The sequence below is a fragment of the Phymastichus coffea genome, unplaced genomic scaffold (genome assembly GCF_024137745.1).
Source record: "Phymastichus coffea isolate CEN01 unplaced genomic scaffold, Cenicafe_Pcof_1.1 PCOF00120, whole genome shotgun sequence".
Lineage (NCBI taxonomy): Eukaryota > Metazoa > Arthropoda > Insecta > Hymenoptera > Eulophidae > Phymastichus > Phymastichus coffea.
Window position 1 is genome coordinate 390,683 of NW_026706931.1, and position 21,115 is coordinate 411,797.

Genomic DNA, 21,115 nt, shown 5'->3' on the forward strand with positions numbered 1-21,115 from the left:
GGTAAATAACACAAAAATGTTAAATAAACAATTTTTCATAAGTGAAAATATTACATGACAATGTTTCACCTTGCACACTTTTTCAATGGGAATTGTAAATTGATCTACATTTTTTAAGGATGAAAATAAAAGGATTGGTTTGTTTAATAAAATATATATGTGTAACTGTATTCTTTTCCAGTATTTCATTTACAAAAAATCTAATTACAAACGTAAGATTTGATTAATGTACAAAACTTAAGATTTTTATAATTAAGTTGTAAAAAACGTTTATATATTTTAACAAGAAATGCAAATATTCTTGTTTTTTTTCAAGTCAGTATGCACTTTCTCATAAATTTCATACCTATTAATTCTTAAATATACTACAAGCATCGGTATATTTTACATTCAGGGCATAATAAAACAGTCTCTTTTACGATATAACTAGAATTTCTTTACAAAATTGTACAATGATATTTACAAGAAGGCTCAACATCGTCAAATAAAATGTGGCTTTTTAAAAATATAAAATTAACCAATAGTTTTTCTGTTGTAATATTTACAGTATGTATAAACGTAATACCATTGTCCATTTGATTCTCAATTTCACTTCGTATATTTGACAACGTTAACTTGTAGTAGAAACATAGAGATCCGTTTAATGTACAAGACTCGATCATCTCTTGCAACGCTAAAGAGTAAAAAATTGTCCTTCATCCGAATTTGTTGAACCAGTATAATAAACTGACACTACCGCATGGCGCAGTATTTACCGAAGACCGCGTTATCACAATAAAGTATTGTTCAACCTTGCCGCTGCCCGCAGCTACGTAGTTGCACTTGGTAAAAATAGCGTTCATAACAAGCCTGCACTAATGATATGGGGGCGGGCAATTAACGCCAGGATGCAAAAACTGGCATTTGTCGCCAACGCGGCAAAAACCATTCTTGGAAAACTGGCGACACACTGGTGGCTGCTTGCCAGAGCCCCTCCAACCTCCTCCTCTCCAGGGCATACCCCTCGGAGGACCGCCTCTAAACCAGTTGGGCGCGCCTCGGCCTCTGTTTCCATGCATCGGCGGTCCCCTGGGGCCACCCTGGAAGTGAGGACCAGGTGGCCCCCCAAGACTACCGGGCGGGCCTCCAGGGCCGGGTGGTCCGAACATTCCAGGACCCGGTGGGCCTTGGAAGTTATTGAATCCCATATCATCGGATCCCATCATGTAGCCCTCCTGGTTGTACATGTGAGGAGGTGCTCCCATCATATTTGGTGGAACCATCGATGTGCCGTCGATGCCCTGATAATTGGCGGGCATGTTGGCCATGGGCGTCATTGCCGGATCGGGCACTGAAACTATTTTTCCATCGCCAGTTCTCCAGCCACCGCCACCACCAGTCGTAGGTTGCATATTATTTATCATTTCAGGAGCGACTTGATTCATCGAATTCATCATTGGCTGAACCATCGACACCAAGGGGGGCTGTGCTCCCATTGGTGGAATCATTTGTTGTGTCTGCTGCTGATTAGTGCGGAACGGCGGAAAGAAGGAGTTTTGCATGATGGTCGATGGAGCAGGCAATTGAGGTTTCGGTTCCGGCCACGGAACATTAGAAAAGTCTTTTTCGCTCTCCTTGTTACCAGTAAGGTCGTCAAGCGGAATGACTTTGGGTTCGATGACTATTTGGTGACGCTCTTCGTCTGGTTCGGCTGCCGAGTCCGGTATCCTGTTGAAAAGCAAATAAGAAAATTTTGTGAAAATCAAAGGGACATATAGCGCGCATTTCAGCGGCGAGGCAAATCAGTTTTATTCCAACTTACATGCTGCGATGAAAGTATAGTGCCTGAAGAATCCCTTTTTCACGCGCATACTGAATGTCCTTTTCTCGGCTGTCTTTACCAGGTTCAACGAGCGGGGCCGGCAGATCTATGGGAATCAATGGCTTCCACACAGTCTTTTCTTCCATGATATCTTCGCTGTCTGTTAATTTAATACAGATCAACTTTAATAATCAATAATAAATAAGAAAACAAATTATGGCTTTACCCTCGACATAACTTACTTAATTTCCGAGCCATTTGGAATGCTTCTCTTTCGTTCATTTTTTCCATTGCCTTCATATCGGTAAATGTTTTGGTAACATTAACTCGCTCAGTCTCATCCAACTCAAAGTAACGTATGGACTCTAAATCGGTTTTCCATTTCAAACTTTTCTTCGGTCCTTTGCGTTTTTGTAAAAGTAACACACTTTTCAATACTCCAATAGGTTTGTTTTCAACTGTAGCTTGTTCTTCTTTCTTGAGAGCTTCACTAACAGCAGCTGCTGGATCTTCAGCAGAATCAGAACTCGCCCTATCATCGAAGTCGTTTTCCGGAGTTGGCGCTAAAAAAATACGTATCGTTAACTTTATTTCAGTACAATTTCATTTTCAATGTGGTCGATTGCGTCAAGTTACACTTACTTCGACTTCTGTCTTTGTTCGTGTCATCTGTTTTTTCTTTACCGATTTCTTCATGATCTACATCGATTTCTTTGGCATCATCTTCACTTTTTATCTTTTTTGTCTCAACTTTTTCCTCATCGGTCTCCAAGGTATCTTGATAAAACTGCAAACATAGATGTAAATAAGGAGAAAGATTAAAATTTGGTTGATGAAAACGTTGTAAATTATTCAATACCTTGAACGTAGGCTTCATAGCTATAAGCGATTTATCTTCTGCTTCTTTAGTTGCAGATTGAGCGGTGACGGATGGTGACATTGGTGACGCCGGGGGTGATGATACATCGCGATTATTTTCACCACTATTAATATCCGACTTTTTGGAGTCGGGTTTGTCGTCCTTCGAAATAGAAGTACGTCGTTTTCTCTTCCTCGGCTCTTTACTTTTTGTAGATGCCGTGAGGGCGTCCATAAACATGTCGCTTTCTTGCAAAAACATCACTGTAATTTTTAAAGAGTAAGAACAATCAGCGACATTCGCAAATGAATACAGTTTAATTTTATATGAAGAAAATGGGCTTTGAAGAGCAATTGGTGCAAATTTTCCTGAAAATAAATGAAAGTATAAGGATTTTATGAAATTAATTGGATGCATGTGGATCGTGTCAGTCAAATAAAGCTATTTAAAACTCAAATTTGCAACGAAATTTCTTAACTGTTAAAAATAATTTGGAAACGTTTCTTCTATTTTCCATCAATTAATTTAAAGTGATTATTGGTAATTTTATGAAAGTAGACTATTAAAAAGCGTCTGCTCATGAAGTGTCAAATTTTATTCTAATGTACACATGCATAGGCATTGAAAACAAGAGTAAACTTGTTTAGTTTGTATAATTCTTTTATTTTAAAATACGAAGCGAACAGTCGGTCGCACGTTTAGGTGCTACTATATCAGCCAACGAGACGCCGATTTTTGTAAACCTTTTAGTGTATACGTAGAAATAAAGCGAATATATCATAAGTAATACTATAGGTGTGCTCAACTCGATGTTTTATCGTCGATCTAAAGGCAATCTAAAAACTATTATTTTGAAATACGGATACAGTTATGTGTTATTGTATCGATTAAAAACAAGATAATAATAGGCACATTTTTTTTATTCGGTGTAACGTGAAATTTTTGAATATTAATAAAATCCGAAAATTCACATTAGCTACAAAAAAATCTTTAATTTGTATATTAATTGACGACACTAGCTTATTCAAAGTGTAATAATTTTAAAATTCATTATTTGTTTATTTTACATTGAAGCGTATTAGTTTTCGAAACAGCGGTGGCTACAGTTTCAATTAAATGTTATCGAAGTAATCGTTTTGTAAGATTGATATTGAATGAAATTGCTAAGGCGGCAATAGGAATATTGATTGCAAGACGAAGGAAAAAAAGCATTGTCGAGTGATTATTAAAAGAACAAAAGCGCGTTGAGGGCGGTGATAAGGGGATGACATTGGAACACGTGCGCGGTGGCCGGCGTCGCAAAAGCATCAAGTGAGAGCGGCCGCGTGCTCTCATTCACGGCCTACGAGAGAAAGAGAAGGAGAGAGAGAACAGTCAGCGCCGTTGCGCAAGTGCGCCGGCGATGTTCCACCACTCGGCACCAATAAGCGTGCTGCAGTCCTGGCAGCCTCCGCCGCTTTATTTGGCACTCTGCTACTTTTGCCTCTAACGCCGTTGCTTCACTCTCGGACCAGCAGCTGTGGTGGCTTTCCTTTTGCCTCTCTCCAAAAGCACCGATTGTTCGTATATTCGGTTGCAGCCAGTTTCGCGTGCTTTCGTCCACGGAAAAGCTCACGCTCCCGAGACGCGACATTTCTTCGACAACTCTAAGTAATTGCTCGTCGAGTCGTTCGCCAAACAGTCGAAAGCAAGGGATTTGAAGAAAAGCTACGGCGATCCAAGACAGGCGGGGACTTTCCGCCTTCGACTGATTGCAGCATTTCCTCTCACTTCTCTTGCCGACTCGTCGGGACTCCCTTTTTTCTCTCCCACATCATTTGCTCATGGAGAAAAAAAAAATCAAAACAATGCCGCTCGTGCATATATTCTTTCTCGATCGCGAGCGCAGGCCCCACGTCACTGCTTACGCATGAAATTGAAATGAGAGCATTTCGGTACCTCCGACAATACTAGAAGCATTCCGTCCGCAATAGCTTTTTAAACAATTCTTTAAAACATGCACTTTTCTTACAAACATTTCGTTAAATAGTGATCAAGATAATGCCATCATCGAACATTGTTTTCATTGCTTATTCAAGCCAGCACCTTTCTAACGTTAATAAAGCAGATAAAAAAATATGTCAAGACTAATGACGTGGGTTTTACGCGATAGTCCAGTCAACATTCCATTCGCTCGTTCATTCGTATTCAGAGGAAATTTGGGATAGACTGAGCCCCAACGCAAAATTTCTATTCTCTTCGGTAATCGTGCACATTGGTATCATGCGGTAAGATTATTCATCAAAGGAAAAACAACGGATTAGAAGCTGCGCGTAAAAACCACGTTCCGGAAAGCTGTTGTACAACCGGTAAATCAAATTTGTTGGCGATAATTGAGGCCCCGCTATACACGTCTAGAAATTATACACACACACAATCCAGGGAGCAAATTTGTCGCGAATTGCCTCCAATGGTTTTTCTAAATCGCAAATCACAGGTATCTCAAGCAATTACTGTCAATGAACGTTGCTACCTAGATCAAGACTAATCATTTTACCGCGTGGCCGTTTACTAGTAAAACAGTTGAAAATCCGACTATGACTTCCAGCTGTCAGTTTGATTGTGACATGTTCGGCATTTGTTACGAGCGTAACAATTATGGACAGCTGCAAATGATCGTCAGGTTTCCGATTTTCCACGAGGAAACGGCTGCCTAGGGCATTCCGAAAATGATTGGTCGCTATCTGGCTAGCTAAATTTATCGATCGTAATTGTTTGATGTAACTATGTTTTGTAATTCAGGCATACCATCGGAGGCGAACCACACATCTTATCGCCATTGGTTACATGTCTAAAATTATATAGCGGGACCTTAATCAATGACGATATCTAGATGCGGTTGTCTATCCCGTTTAAATTCTTTTCCCTTTATTTACATGCATATTTCGATTAATAATGAAATAGAAAACATTTTCTACGAGCGTTTAAATATAAGTAAAGAGGCTACAACGCGTGTTGGTTTAAATTGAAAATTTACCGAGAGGATAGAAATCTGGATGGACAACATCAGTGTCTTTTTTGTTTATTCTTTGAGAAAGTATTGAACGAATGTGAAATAGAAAACCCAACAATTTAATTTATTTGACCAGATTTCTGATTGTTTATTGAGAATTCGTAAAAGGGTATACATATACAAGGGATTGAAAATGAATAGACAAAAAATTTGCTCGTTGGTGTCTTACCTAGATACCGTACGCACGTTAAAAATGATTTCAATGTTTATGAAACTCGCACACACATTCACTCTTGACTAGAAAACGATATTGCAGGTTCGTTCTTTTGAACACTTTTCATTATTACTTAAATAAAAGGCACAAGATTTCTTTAATTATTGTTGTATCGAAGGTTACCTGCAGGATTTTGGTCATTTTGGTCACTTATAAAAAAAACTGTTGCAGTGCTGATGTCTATACTTCTCTCGTCTTCTTTGCGCTCTGTCGACAGTCTTCAGAAACTCGACATTGAAGAAAGGGATTACCACGATATTACCCTTAAATTTTTTTAATAAAACTAATATTATGATGGGACAATAGCAAAAGCTAATCAAGTTTAGCATTATAATACCTAGTATGATATAAAATTATTAATATATGCTTTGAGCCTGAAAAAATTTGTTAAGTTATGAACAAAAAATTGACGATAATTTAAATAGAAATTAACATATTGTTTAAATATATTTCTAAAATATTGATAACGGAATTTTTGCACCAATTGCTCCAGGAATGGCCCACCTGCAAACTCAATATTCACATGTTAGAACAAAATCTAACATCAACAGATTTCACTCAACATTCAGAGAGATTACAATTATTTTTAAAAATACTCCTGAATGTCGGTGGTTTGTTCAATTCTTGTCTGTCAATAAGCCGAAAATTAAATATAAATGTACAAAGAGATATACATACACTTTGGTTTTGCTGGAATAAGTTTGATTCCTCCCTTTTTCTCATCACTTGGTGGTGTTGTAGGAGAATCCAATGAAAACCTGGCTTTTTTATCAAGTGGACCAGTCTCTTTTAATGGTGAAGGCCTTTTTAGAAGCAATTTTGAATGTAATACTTTCTTATCTACTACAATGTTAGGCTTTTTGGCTCCTCTTGGAGGAGGAGGTTTAACTTCTTCTTCCAAACCTGTTGATCTGAATTTAGAATTGAAAGTTTTAACTGTTTTCGGCCTTGAAGTTTGATCTTGAGAACTTTTTCTATTTTCAATAGATATGGAGATGCTTTTCTTTTCAGGGATCGTTGTAATTTTTTTGGATTCTTTATTTTCTTTAAAGCTATCTTTAGAATCTGTTGAAGACTTTCTGGAAGGAGACTCTCCTGATTTTTCTTCATCAGCTTTCTTCTTTGGAATTTTGCCCATTTTTGTACTCAAAGTTTGACTTGCAAGTTTTTCTAATGTTGCCTTATCTTTTTCAGCTTGGTCTTTTTTCAATTTTTCTTTTTCTTTTTCTTTATCACGCTCAGCCTTACTCTTGCTACTACTACTTGAAGAGCCTTTCGAAGAGCTAGAATGATGCTTATCTTTATCTCTGGAAGACTTTTCTTTGGAGCTACTACTGCTGCTACTGCTTTTCGAAGCGGATCTATGAGAACTAGAACGATGAGAACTAGAACCATGTTTGTTGGAACTGGAGCTATGCTTGCTTGAACTTTTACTAGAAGACAAACTACTTTTCTTATCCAAACCCTTCTTATCATCTTTTTTAGTGTGATTTTCTTTGTCACTAATCGATTTATTATCATCGTTTTTAACAATGTCCGTTTCATCACCACTTTTCAATCCAATAACTGTTGTCTCTGCTACCTCACTGTCATTGTTTTTCAAAACTGGATCAATTTCATTTACTTGACTACTGACACTATCATTATTTAATTCACTTTCTACAAAAGATTTTTTATTTTTATCTCTTTTTTCATCTTCTGTAGGAAGCACATTATTTATTACATCACCATTAATTTCATTAATTTTATTTACACTAATAGAGTTTATATTTGAGGCATCAGTATGAACTTGAGATAAAACTTGTTTACCATCACGTATGATAATTCTATACACAGAAGGTGTAGAATTACTTGTTGACACAGTTTGTTGTTTATCAAGCACACTAATATATGTAGGGGGTTGAGATTTTTGAGGAGATGTTTTTATTGTTTGTTGTACAATCAATGAATTGTTTATAGAACTTGTTAGATCTGGAGAATCACTTGATTGGACTGTCACAGCACTTTCACTATCAACCTGATGACTAGCAACTGATAATAGACTTGCATTGAATTGTAAAGGCTGATTAGTTTGTGAAATAGAAGATGGTGGTATGGGAGATGTAGGATTGGCTGGCAGATGACCAATATTTGATGAACTAGCTTCTCCTTTAACCATTTTTAACCACTGCTCTACAATTCGACTTGCTAATATCCTAACATTTTGATGTACTTCTTGCTTGGACAGTCCTTTAATTAATTTAGGACAATCATTACTTTTTAACCTGTCAATATTTACTGGACATAGCAATATGAGCTCTAATAGTTCTTGGATAAGAGCCCAATTTTTTGCCTTGATTCCATCATTAAGCCATGTATGTATCAAATTCCAGCCATTTTCACTCATGAACCTGTAACCAGAAAAAATAATTTATAAATAAAATTTTCTGTGTTAAATGTTATAAAAATTTTGAATAAGCAAGTAAAGTGGTATGGAATACTAAAGAATGTTACAATTGTTTAATTGCTTAAACAAATAAAAGTATATACACAAAATAAGTAAAAAAAATAATGTGGAACACACATCAGTAAGTTCGGCCCATTGATGGTAACCGCCCAATGGTTCAGAGTTCCAAAATTTTAATCTTGCACACTTTTGAAATACACCACATTTTCATTTCACTAAGATGAAAATAAAAATGTGTCTCAGTATGCAAAACACTAATACTAAAAGCAAGCAAAAAAACATGTTTGAACTTACTGATTCAGCAGCTCAGGATCTGTGCACTTTAAGATTTGGATGTAGATACATTTTGAAACCAACTTTTTGGAAAATTTGGACATGAGGTTTGCCACACGAACAACTTCATCTTTACTCTTGATCCCACCATTTGGCCCCAGTAAGACACTGAGGCATTTGAGTAATGATAATGGATCTATACGTGGCTGAAATCAGAACAAATTTACATCAAACTAAATGCTGATTTAAGGACTGAAAAACTTTATTGTTTGTTCATAATAATATGATCGCAATTGAATTTTCTGAATTATTCAAATTTTGTAAAATTATGAAAAAAATAGGTTTAAAACAATTGCTAGGCAAGTGAAAATAAATAAGTTATCGATTTCCTTCTCCCCTTTCTGTGACTCTATCCAGAATCCAAAGCGCACGCAGTGGGAGGCGAAGCATTCGAAAACGTAGAGCAACGCGCCCTCTTTCGTAAAATTTGTAAACTCGCGTCGATAACGAACGAAACGGAAGAAGCCTTCTCGATATATATATATACATATATATAGGTATAGTCGTTGCGTGTAATCGAATAAACTATGAAAGAGAAACATTTTACAAATAATAAACTCACCATTTTGACTTGTTAATTTAAAAACTGCTTGCAATCTCAAGACATAACATCGATCATCGAACGACGGGGTCTGCAACTAAAGACGAAATTGATTCTCCAAGTTTACGTAATGTAAGCGACTGCGTGGCGCTCGCCGCCATTTTTGCTAACAGCTCAATAGTACGATCCTCTAACGAGTCTTAAATATTGAAACGACAATCTTTTCATATCAAACCCTGCAGCTTCGATAAATTCTGCTTTTCTTGTACAAAAAATAACTACAATTTACCAACAACAATCTCTAGAAATTGGCAGGCAGGCAAAGAATTGCCATTACGTCTTATCGATCCATAAGGAAAGACAGCGAGAGGCCAAATACAGAATAGCGCTCAATTGTTTGTAAATGTGATTGTACCGTATTGTTTATAATTTGAAAAGTAATAATAAACGTGATGTGGCTCAACGTAAGCAACTAAAAATACGACTGTAAATGAGAATAGAGCCAAGGATTAGTGTTCGCGCGCAAGGAAGGCTTAGTGGAGAGAAGATGAACAATGGCGTATTCGAGCGTACGAGCTCTCGTGCCCAGTGCAGACTCGCTCGGGAGACGGCCGACTGGCCCTCCACCACACGTTCTCCGTTTTCCGCTTGTGTTTGCCGCCCCTCCTGCTGTTGCTGCTGCCTCGTCGAACCACGACGAACTGCGCAGTGCTTCGCTGCGCATTCACTAGCAGCATCGACCAATCAGAGACTCGAATACACCAACTCGCCAACCAATCCTTCGCTACCTATACAAGTTGTCACAGACTGCTATTTTAAGAAAAGACCAACCAATATATATATGTGTATATATCTCTCTTGTAGCCTTTGTCAAACTTTAGCATTCTGTATTTTCCTCTCCCTTTCTTTCTCTATGACCCTACATTATCAATTTTATCTTCACTTTATCTCATCCCACTATAACTTTCTTATCCCCGACAACCAGTTGTTTCATTTTATAGAACAGTTACTATTTGCAGGTTCAATTAGAAAAGATTGTATTTTTCATCGTCTGAACCACGACTAACTGATTTTAAAATGAAAATTATTAGAGGATGATACTCGATAATAAATGTACAATACACTCACACTTTGTTTTTCAACTAAATATAAGATCCTTAAAATGGAATAGAAATATTCGCAGTGATGATTAAAGCTTAATAAAGTGTCGTAAACACGGAAAAACGAGCAAACGACAGGATCCTTCCATAGACGACGTTGCTTGAAGGACTAATTAATCGGTTTAAAGGAGTTCTGCTTAGCGATTACTTCTCATATTGCATACTTCCCCACAATGGCGAAACGACTAATTATGAATAATCGGGGATACCTGAAACATCAGAAAAACAAACAACGAAATCTTATATTTGGTATTGATCCAAACAATAGTTTACTGTGTATTTTCTCGATACACTGCAAAACATGTAGTGTTGATTATAACAATTAATCTTCTTACCTAGCAACCTACGAAGTACACATATCGTGTCGCACATTTTTCACTCGAACGGAAATACGTTTCCAGAGTCGCGACGTGGAATGTATCCACTTATCCTACCCCCTCTGATCCGCCGCAAATGCCGTGCCCTGTCTGCATCGATGACGAACAAGCCTGACTTTACGTGTCGCGTAACGTGGTTGGACGATGTTACGTATCTAGTCAACTGAACATCTTGTTCGTTGCTTCAAAGTATCTTACGATGTTATTTAGTACCCAAAATACTAGAAATACTCTGTAAATAATAAAATAAATAAAATTTACGTTCTTATTATTTCGATGTATTTTAACACTATTTCTGGCATAACATGTGTTGATTAGCGTTGTCTTTATACGAAGGCGGAGGACAACTCTAATCAAAGATCTATTTTCTAGTTTTTAAAAATTTTTATTAAAAAAACTACTGCGCATAATTGTTATATTCTATATATATATATGTGTGTGTATGTATATATATAGTTCAGTCGATTTTATTATAAAATGATAAGGTACAATTGTAAACATTACGAATTTTCCGTTTGTTCTTTGCGCTATATTTGAACAATGTATTGAATTTAAATTTATATTGTGCGAATAGGTATATCATAGAGTATGCGTTAATGTTTGAAATATACTCTGCGATCTGCATGACATGACACTGTATACAAGTAACCTTATCGCCGGCTTGACAACCAATCCATTATTACAAATACATATTTTTGTGATTTAGTTTGCTATGGAAAATAATTATGAGCATAACAGATGATGATATATTTAATTTATAATATGTTTTAATATTTGAAAGAGACCTCTAGCAGTATGACTCGATTACTTATTTTATCAATTTTTATAATTTGTTATCTACATTATTGTGTTGAAAGTAATATAAACGATATAGATGCACTGAAAACATTTGTGTGGGGCCCAGGATTACATCCTGAGGACATTACATTACGAGCGAGATATATTTATTTACAACTTGTAGATAGCAAAGGAATCAAGTTTGTATACTGTTTTTGTTACATATACTGGAAGTCAAAACTAATTATGACATAACATATTTTACAGTATTACAGAACCAATAGAAGACAAAATTGTATCATTTGCTATAAATGGAATTACTAAGGACAAAACTCCTTGTCGTATTTGGCCACAAGTTTTAGATTGCAAAGATGCAAGTTTCATTTTTCGATATCGAATTTACAATACCTGTTTCAATCTCAGTATCATTATTAAAGTGAAAAACCAAATTGTACCATTACAGAAGTCATTTTTCAAAGGTGCAGTTTATATTATTTAACATTAAAATATATAAAGTATAATTTAAGTAAGTTTTATGTTTTTACTTGTAGGCCCAGTATATGAAGAAGAATGTTACTGTCCAAATACATCAGTACAATCTTGGTTAAAAAATAATTTTTGCAGCAAGAGTAAGAAATTGGTTAATGAAAATCTTATGAATTTTCCTCGTGTGAATTTTGATGTTTTACGAGATAATTTAATATCAACATTCAACAAACCAAAAAGTATCAGTATATGCCATTATGTTGTCAAATCTAACAATGTACTTTTATTTTCTTGTATATAAATATATAAAAACAAAAATGAATATATTCTGTATAATTTCAGGTTCATAGAAAGTGTTTTGGAGAACATGTCGGGTTTAAAACATTTTATGATGCAATTTTACTTTCTATAACAAGAAAAACTGTATTACCAGATGTAGAATTCTTTGCAAATTTGGGAGATTGGCCTCTGGTTGAAAAGAATACAAATATAGAAATGTTTCCAATTTTCTCATGGTGTGGGCATGAAAATTTTAATGATGTAGTTCTGCCTACCTATGAGCTTACTGAATCATCTGTAGAAGGAATGGGAAGGTGGCTTACATGTCTTAATCTCTATTAATTTTACAAATATTGTAATTTTATTGCAAGATTATGCATTTATTTGTAGAGTAATGTTAGATATGTTGTCTGTACAAGGCAATACAAAATTGCCTTGGAGTGAAAAAATTGAAAAGGTGTTTTGGAGAGGAAGAGATTCCAACATGCAACGTCTAAATTTAATTGATATAGCTAGAAAAAACCCTTCTCTCTTTAATGTGTCAATGACAAATTTCTTTTTCTCAAATGAAGATCAAATAAAAAAATATGGACCTAAACAAAAGCATGTTAGCTTTTTCGATTTTTTTGAGGTGAGTAAATAGTAACTCAAAATTTTAAAAGTATCTAATATTTTTATTTACAAAAGTGATTACATTTTAGTATAAATATCAACTAAATATTGATGGAACGGTGGCAGCATATAGATTTCCCTATTTACTCGCAGGAGATTCTCTAGTGTTTAAACAGAATTCAAAATATTTCGAATTTTTTTACCAAGATTTTGAAGCAGATAAACACTTTATTACAGTCAACAGTGATCTGTCGGACTTAATCGAAAAAGTTAAGTGGGCAATGAGACACGATGATGAGGCCCACAAAGTTACAAAAATAGCTAGGCAATATGCAAGAGATAATTTAATGCCTCAAAATATATTTTGCTACCTCGTTGCTTTAATAGAAGTAAGTATACAATTTGTATTTAACATTAAAAGATTGAAAATAACAATTTTACCATTTGTCATCAGGAGTGGAGCAAACGTATTCAAAACCCTATAAATATATTTCCAGAAATGGAACATGTTACACAGCCAGAATATGAATGTGAATGTACAATTAATGAAGAACAACAAAGAGATGAACTTTGAAAATCACTTAAACAAAGTTGACAGACTTTACAATAGTTTAATTTTAAATTAAATGTACATATTTATCTAATTGTTTACAAAGATTGCTTATATTACACAAAACGAAAAATAAGAGTGCTATTATTAAGCACGTTCGAAAACTGGTCATTCAATCTTGAATCACTCGAAGGGAATGTATTACAGATTTCATTGCAAATGGAACATGACATTAATTACATGTATAATTGAAGATAATTGTTCTTGATTAATTTGCTTACAATGAAAAGTGTATCAATAATGTTGTAGTTTTTAGTATTTTCTCAGATCATATTTTACAATTCACTCTATAAAATATGTTGTGATATACTTCATTGGTAATAAAATCTATGGTTCCTTCTGTTCTATGAATGTAACACATGGAGTAAAAAGAAATGTATAATTGTTAAAAAATTAATTTTATACAATATGTTAGTGTAAACGTGAATGGTAAGAACATGCCTCGAAGTTTGTTGTGAGAAGCCAATTTTGATTCAATTTCATGAGTGTACGCTCATCTATTGTGGAGGCGGCTGGTAGCCATAACCAGCATATTGGTTGGGAGGAGGGCCTTGCGGGCCTGGCGGTGGAGGCATGTGACCGGTAGGTGGTCTCGGCGGGTGATAATTCTGAGGAGGGTACTGCGGGTAACCATAGTGCTGACCTGGCTGTGGAGGATGAGGTGGGTAAACTTGAGACTGTACACCTGGTGTTGGAGGAGCGTAGGTTTGCGTCGTCGCTGGGTGAGACTGCTGTGGTGGCCCATAGCCAGTCGGCGGCTGCGGCTGCGGTTGCGGAGGTCCTCCAGGGCCTTGGGACGGACCAGTGGGCGGCTGCGGCTGGAAACCTGAAGGGGCAGGACTAGGAGATTGTTGCTGCTGCTGTGACTGAGGAGGAGTCTGAGATGGAGGCGCTTGCTGTGGAGATTGATGCGGGGATGGATGTGGCGACTGGTGCGACGGCGGCGCTTGGTGTTGCTGTTGATGCTGCGATGGCGGATGTGGCGACGGTTGCTGATGTGGTGGATGTGGCGATGGTTGCTGATGAGGTGGATGAGGCGATGGTTGCTGATGCGGTGGATGTGGCGACGGTTGCTGATGCGGCGGATGTGGCGACGGTTGCTGATGCGGTGGATGTGGCGATGGTTGCTGATGCGGTGGATGTGGAGATGCTTGCTGCTGATGAGGGGGGTGGGAAGACTGATGTGGAGGCGGCTGGTGTGGTGGAGCATGGGGCGCTTGATGAGGCGACTGATGCGGCGGTGGTGGTGGCGGCGGCTGATGAGGGGGCTGGTGAGGCGAGTGCACCGGATTTCCCCAATTAGGAGGTGGTGGTGCTGCTTGAGGATAAGTACCTTGTTGAGACGTTGGAGGAGGTGGATTGTTGGGAGTCATTGTTTGTGTCGAGGCAGATGGCGTTCCGGTGGATTGGCCGCTTTGTACATAGGTATTTGCATTACTTGTAGTGTTAAACGGAGGTGCACTCGAAGTTGGGCCGTACTGCGCCGGTCCACCGCCTGGCTGTTGCTGGCTTGGACTCGGTTGATTACTGTATGGAGGCTGCTGCTGTGATGGTCCGGGCTGCTGCTGTTGCTGAGGAGGTTGTTGTGGTACTGGGGGTTGAGTCTGTTGAGTATTTGACGTAGGCGGCGGCGGTGGCGGCGGATAATGTTGCTGAGGCGGAACGCTGTTAGGATAGCCTTGCGCAGAAGACGGCGGATAATTGGTAGCTTGTGGATTCTGACTGTAGGCATTTTGCGGTGGTGGAGGAGGAGGGCCTTGACTGGGGGGCTGTTGATAACTCGGCTGTGGGCTAGGACTTGCATAAGGCGGCTGCTGCGGTCCTGCACTTGGAAAATTCGGTTGAGGTGCATTAGATGGAGGATATCCTTGTTGATTTGGAGGTGGTGGTCCATAGCCTGCAGGAGCTTGATTGGCATTGGGGTAACCACCAGGCTGAGGTCCATAGTTGTTTACTGCTGCTGGAGGTCCATAGTTCGGTTGATTCCCAGCAGTAGGGTAGCCTTGCTGTTGTGGTGGTGCATTCGGGGGTCCATATTGATTTTGTTGACCAGCAGGTACATAATTGGCATTCTGGGGACCCTGGTAATTTGCTGTTGGGCCTTGATTAGCATAAGGTGGATGGTAACCTTGTTGAGGTGGTTGAGGAGGGTAATTTTGTTGTCCTCCTCTGTATGGCTGTGAGCCTGCTGGTGGCCCTAAAGAAGAATATTCAAATAAAATTCATCATTGCTACTATTTGTTGCAATTATTTACTAAACTTACGATTCATTGGTGGCCCTTGACCAGGCATCATTGGTCCTCTATATGCACCTTGTGGCATTGGCTGGCCTTGATTGAAGCCAGACATTGGTAATTGTTGCTGTGCATTGGGAGGTATTTCTCCCCCAGGACCAGCAGAAGCAGGCACATTGGGTGGACCTTGAGGTGCCATCATACCATGATGTGGTCCATTGGGTATAGTTTGAGGAGCCTATAGAAACAATAAAAGTATAAGTTGATAGTGATAAAAGAGATATATATTTTTTATCATCTTACAGGTAATAATGCTTGTATATTTTGATTTGCATCTGCAATAGTTGCCAAATATACTAAATTCCTGTGTAGCATTTGCTGATACCTGTCAAAATAATGTACATTCAAAAATGTGTACATTGAAACCAATAGCAAACTTATTCAACTCACTGTATACATTCTTGTGACTTTCCTTTACTCTGATAATCTTGTATAGTCTGTATAAGATGACTATTTTCATCCAGCATCTAGAAATAAAATGAATGAAATTACTGTGGAGTCTGCAATAGGTTAGTAAGTACGTTTTGATTTAATTTATATTCGTACTTTTTGTATTTGAGCTGGTGTGGGAGGTGGTCTACCTCGTTGCGCATAGGCAACAGACATTTTATTTAATTATTTCAAATAAATTAATTAAATATTTACTAAAGCACTTGATACGTTTGTCGATTCAAAAAGTGTCGTGTAGTTCCGAAATGAAAAAGTGAAATTCAACTCTTTCGGCGACATGTATTTTTGTCCGTACGACTAGTTGAGTTATAAACTTCTTGTAGTAAGAAGTCAAAATAATTTATCTATCCAGGTATGATAGTATTGTTCTCACAAAATTCACACGAAAGCACGAGTTTTTCTTGAAATTTTTTAACTGCAATAATACATCGAGACAACACTACACGTTCGCCCATTTCTAGACTCGTAAAGATCACAGAAAGCTTGGGAGAACAGCGTTCTTAGTGGCAAAAGCGCGAACTTTTATACGTCTGTTCATTTTTTGATTGCATTTCTGGGACATTCCAGACTATGACGATTAGCTTTTTAGGGGTAGGTTTTGGATTTTCTTGAAACTGGGTCTACATATTGCTTATGTAGTACTGTATTTAAGTATGGATTATTAAATCATTATAATAATTATATCAAGAGTTATAAACAATAATAGTGGACGCTCACAGTCCCTACGACGCCGATAAGTCGGCAAGTTTGATAGCAGCGCCGATGCGCGGCCGACAAGCGTCGTAAGGCCTGTCAGCGTCCACTATTATCGCTCATCGTGTCGCATCTAATGATCGTTCGATGAATTTTAAAACGGATTCTTAAAGATAAAATTTCAAGGAATGCAATAAAAAAAGAATTTTTAAAATAAAAATAACATTTTTTGAGATATGGGCAATTGTTTAAAAAAAATGTTAATAACTTTTGAAAAAAAGTATTGTTCACTCAATATTTTCAAAGTACACTCTTATATGCGTAATTTGAAAAAAATTCGCTTCAATAACTTAAATGGTTGCGGAGATATAAATTTTTGAAAATTTTTCGTCAAAAATTTTCAATTGTTTATAACTTTTGATATAATTATTATAATGATCTAATAATCCATACTTAAATACACTACCATATAAAACAATACGTAGACCAAGTTTCAAGAAAATCTGAAACCTACCCCTGAAAAGTTGATCGTCATAGTCTGAAAACTCTGAAATGTGTATTACGGAAGCCCAGTAGTGCCACTGAGTGAGCGAAGAGGATACTAACTAAAAGTCGCTTTTGGCTATAATGACTATATAGTCTCGTTATTGTGGATTGCCTTTCTTCGCGCTTTTACCAGCCACATCACGGAGCAAAAAACTTCCGCTCTCTCTGATAAGCTGATAGATCAACTAGAATAAACGTGACCACCTGATCACCTGGCCATTTCGTTTTTGTGTTGTCAATATTTTGTAAAATTTCTATGGCTAATCTTATATTGCAAGTAGTTGTAAATTAATAATTAAATTTGTAACAATTTCATTACTAGTATCAAGTTTAGGAGAATTTAGTCATGTGGGCAGACACAGTTCTAATTTTGTTCATTAGTGTATGCACTGCTCTTCTGGGTGAAGGTAATTTATTTATTTATTCATCTATTAAAATATTCTATATATCTATTAAAATACTTTATATTCACTATATAAATTTAATTACTTTATTTTAATATTATAAAGGTTTAACTTGGTTAATGGTTTATAGAACTGAAAAATATCAAAAACTAAAAGCTGAGGTAGAAAAGCAAAGTAAAAAATGTAAGTAATTTGACTCACTTATTATTGGATAAAACCACTAGTTTTTCAGCTGAAGTTTATTTTATTTGAAAATAGTAGAAAAAAGAAAAGAAGCTCATGGAGATTCATTGGATAAGCAGCAAAAGAAAAAAATTGAGAGAGAGGAAGAAAGACTAAAAAATAATAATAGAGACTTGTCACTTGTCAAAATGAAATCAATGTTTGCTATTGGTTTTGCCTTTACCGCACTCCTGAGTATGTTCAACAGTATTTTTGATGGACGTATTGTGGCTAGATTGCCTTTTGTTCCTATAAGTTGGATCCAAGGTTTGTCACATAGAAATTTAGCAGGTGATGATTATACAGAGTGTTCCTTTATATTTTTATACATTTTATGTACAATGAGTATAAGACAGGTATTTACTGCTTTAATTTGTCTATTTTAATAAAGCTATTTATATATACAAATCAAATTCTACTTATAAAATTACAGAATATTCAAAAATTACTTGGTTTTGCTCCATCTCGAACAGCTAGCAAACAGAGTGGCAGTATATTTGGTCCACCACCTCAACAATTTAAATAAAAATAGAAGTACAAAACCAATTTAATTTAGTCTATTTTACAAAGCAATTATGGATGGAAAAATGAATGAATATGTATAGAGAGATTGTGAAATAATTAACTTGGGGTAATAAACAAAACAATTTTTTATTTATTTACAAATAGTTTACAAGGTGTTTAGTGTTTACCAAATGTTTGATTCTCTCATTGCCTCTTGAGTTATAAATCTATCAAATGACAGCCTAGTTAAATCCATTGCTACAAATTCATTATGTATAATTAGCTCTGCAATTCCTCTTCCAACTGCAGGAGCTTGTTGAATACCATGGCCACTAAATCCAGTAGCAAATAGCAAGTTGTGATAATATGGATGATACCCAATAATTCCATTTTCATCGAAAGTGTTGTATTCATAATAACCAGCCCATGAAGATTTGACCTTAAGAATTAAATAAATGTAGTTTGAAAAAGTTGACTTTATTTGATCATAAAATTAAAAATAAATAAACCTTTAAATTTTCGAAAGCTTTCACTCTGTGAGCAAGTGTAGGCCAAATACTGTTATCAAAAAATTCTAGATCAACATCCAAATTGTTTATAGACGGCTCCTCGCCATCCAACGGACAACGACCGCAAATATAATGATTATTTAGGCCTTCACGCCGAAAATAAACACCTGTTGGATCTATAGTCATTGGGGTGTTAAGCCCTGGACCATCTGGAGCGTGAAAACAATACACATATCTTTTCCTAAAAAAATAATTTTTTTTTCTATTCTTTTAGGCCTTGAAAAACTAGTAAATAAATTTACCTAGGTTCTACTGGCAAAGGAACGGACAATGTGTTTTCCCCATATCCAATTCTTGCCATTTTAGCTACTTGTCCACTGAATGCACCAGCTGCTATAACACATTTGCTAAAGTGTATAGGTCTTAGATTGCCATCCTCAGTTTGTACCTAAAGTTTAGATAAATTAAATGGTTCAATTTAACTAATATGTAGTAAAAATACTTATTATTATATTATTAATGTATACTTACAATCAAATATCCAAGCTCTTCATAATTTTCATTGTTGATTCCAGAAATTGTGATATTGTTATTTACTTTAAAATTGAAACCTTTGGCTTCTGCAATCACAAATTCAACTCCCATTGATATTGCTTTACGTTTCAAAGCTGTGACAAGCAACCACGGATCAAACCATCCTTCTTTTTCTAAGCCAAGACATCCAAGCTCTATATCATCTGTAGTGAGCCAAGGAAATTTATCCTTCAACTGATTTTTAGTCAACAACACATTTTTGGCTCCTTTGGAATTTTGTAATTTTGAATTTTTTTTCAATATATCCACTTTGTCTTCGGTAGCAAGAGATAAGTACCCATATGGATGAAATTGTAAATCAACCACAGGTTCTCCTAGAATACCTAGATATTTATTGGCGTTGCGTATAAATTCTGCACCAAACAAGGACATTTCAATATTTTCTTCTAAAGAAAACTGTTGCCGTACACCACCAACAGATAAAACACTGGATGCACTTTTATACTATGAAAAAAATACACAAAGATTTTATTTATTTCAATATGTTAAAAAAAGTAAAATTGTTAAAGCTCTCACTGTTGGATCTTTTTCTATAACTATAATATTTAAACTGTTTCTACAAAAAACTTGTAGCCAATAAGCAGTTGAGATACCCATTGCTCCTCCTCCAATAATAACTACGTCACAGTAATTTGAAAAAATTGGAGAATGTGGGCTATCCCAATCTAGTACTTTTCCTTTGTCGTTAATGGTAGGATTACTCCAATTTTTCCAAAAAGTTAATTTTCTTTTCAAAAGCTCCTTGTCTCTCTTGAAACATTTCATTAATTTTTCCTGAGGAGTGTCTGTCTTTACTGATAAATTCGGTACACTATCAGTATCATTTCCTCCAAGATTCTGTAAAATCAAACAAGTTTTTTCAAATAATGAAATAACTATTAAATTGTATTAATTAATCTAACCTTTGTTGAAAATAAATGGCTTAACTGCACACATGTCGAGTTTATTTGTGGACTACTTTTTCGAAAAAGCGAACGCAGCATTTTAATTGTTGTTTGTTAAATAAAAATCAACAAATCAAGTCTGTTCAGCTGCATGAACTGACAGAACGAGATACGTCGATATCAATTAAAAAAAATTAGAACGTTTAAATTCATTCTTGTATTAAATAACAATAATCTCCCCTCGAGTATCTCCTCATAAATTTATAGCTAACATTTAAGAATGTTTTTAAAAAACTGATAAGCTGATTGATGCTTGCACAAACATTTGACGCACTATGACTACATAAAACACGCACCATGTGCCTTAGCAAAAAATCAAACTATATCAGCTGCTTGAAGAAAATGTAGGGGCAAGCAGAGGACATCACGCCATTGGACGAGAATTTATAAAGATATGGCGCGAGAATC

General features: G+C 36.3%; 5 protein-coding genes across 7 annotated transcripts; 2 read left to right on the forward strand and 3 right to left on the reverse strand.

Annotated features, from left to right (window-relative positions):
- Positions 1-165: 165 nt before the first annotated feature.
- On the reverse strand, positions 166-10,925 carry LOC131671215 (serine/threonine-protein phosphatase 1 regulatory subunit 10). The gene is made up of 10 exons (XM_058947471.1): positions 10,742-10,925; positions 10,375-10,615; positions 9,268-9,343; positions 8,667-8,851; positions 6,605-8,316; positions 2,661-2,923; positions 2,444-2,588; positions 2,044-2,364; positions 1,802-1,961; positions 166-1,707 (listed from the first exon to the last, which is right to left on the reverse strand). The coding sequence occupies exons 3-10, from the start codon at positions 9,268-9,270 to the stop codon at positions 855-857; spliced, it is 3,642 nt and encodes a 1,213-aa protein (XP_058803454.1). The 5' UTR covers positions 9,271-9,343; positions 10,375-10,615; positions 10,742-10,925; the 3' UTR covers positions 166-854.
- A 314-nt stretch (positions 10,926-11,239) lies between these two features.
- On the forward strand, positions 11,240-13,575 carry LOC131671213 (protein O-glucosyltransferase 2-like). 2 transcript variants are annotated; one of them, XM_058947467.1, is made up of 8 exons: positions 11,251-11,268; positions 11,358-11,760; positions 11,828-12,039; positions 12,112-12,323; positions 12,389-12,639; positions 12,716-12,956; positions 13,027-13,326; positions 13,435-13,575. In XM_058947467.1, the coding sequence occupies exons 2-8, from the start codon at positions 11,579-11,581 to the stop codon at positions 13,561-13,563; spliced, it is 1,527 nt and encodes a 508-aa protein (XP_058803450.1). In that variant the 5' UTR covers positions 11,251-11,268; positions 11,358-11,578; the 3' UTR covers positions 13,564-13,575. The 2 variants fall into 2 exon arrangements, with proteins under 2 accessions (XP_058803451.1, XP_058803450.1); XM_058947468.1 differs by having other exon boundaries at positions 11,240-11,760; positions 13,392-13,575.
- A 451-nt stretch (positions 13,576-14,026) lies between these two features.
- LOC131671211 (uncharacterized) lies at positions 14,027-16,737 on the reverse strand. The gene is made up of 5 exons (XM_058947464.1): positions 16,388-16,737; positions 16,232-16,308; positions 16,085-16,166; positions 15,812-16,019; positions 14,027-15,744 (listed from the first exon to the last, which is right to left on the reverse strand). The coding sequence occupies exons 1-5, from the start codon at positions 16,445-16,447 to the stop codon at positions 14,045-14,047; spliced, it is 2,127 nt and encodes a 708-aa protein (XP_058803447.1). The 5' UTR covers positions 16,448-16,737; the 3' UTR covers positions 14,027-14,044.
- A 916-nt stretch (positions 16,738-17,653) lies between these two features.
- Positions 17,654-18,825, forward strand: LOC131671214 (calcium load-activated calcium channel). Of its 2 annotated transcripts, XM_058947470.1 has the most exons (5): positions 17,654-17,775; positions 17,853-17,937; positions 18,040-18,117; positions 18,193-18,512; positions 18,590-18,825. In XM_058947470.1, the coding sequence occupies exons 2-5, from the start codon at positions 17,877-17,879 to the stop codon at positions 18,680-18,682; spliced, it is 552 nt and encodes a 183-aa protein (XP_058803453.1). In that variant the 5' UTR covers positions 17,654-17,775; positions 17,853-17,876; the 3' UTR covers positions 18,683-18,825. The 2 variants fall into 2 exon arrangements, with proteins under 2 accessions (XP_058803453.1, XP_058803452.1); XM_058947469.1 differs by having other exon boundaries at positions 17,655-17,937.
- LOC131671212 (FAD-dependent oxidoreductase domain-containing protein 1-like) lies at positions 18,731-20,995 on the reverse strand. The gene is made up of 6 exons (XM_058947465.1): positions 20,666-20,995; positions 20,280-20,600; positions 19,701-20,207; positions 19,472-19,617; positions 19,170-19,410; positions 18,731-19,099 (listed from the first exon to the last, which is right to left on the reverse strand). Exons 1-6 carry the CDS (start codon positions 20,744-20,746, stop codon positions 18,845-18,847), a joined length of 1,551 nt encoding a protein of 516 aa, XP_058803448.1. The 5' UTR covers positions 20,747-20,995; the 3' UTR covers positions 18,731-18,844.
- Positions 20,996-21,115: the final 120 nt, after the last annotated feature.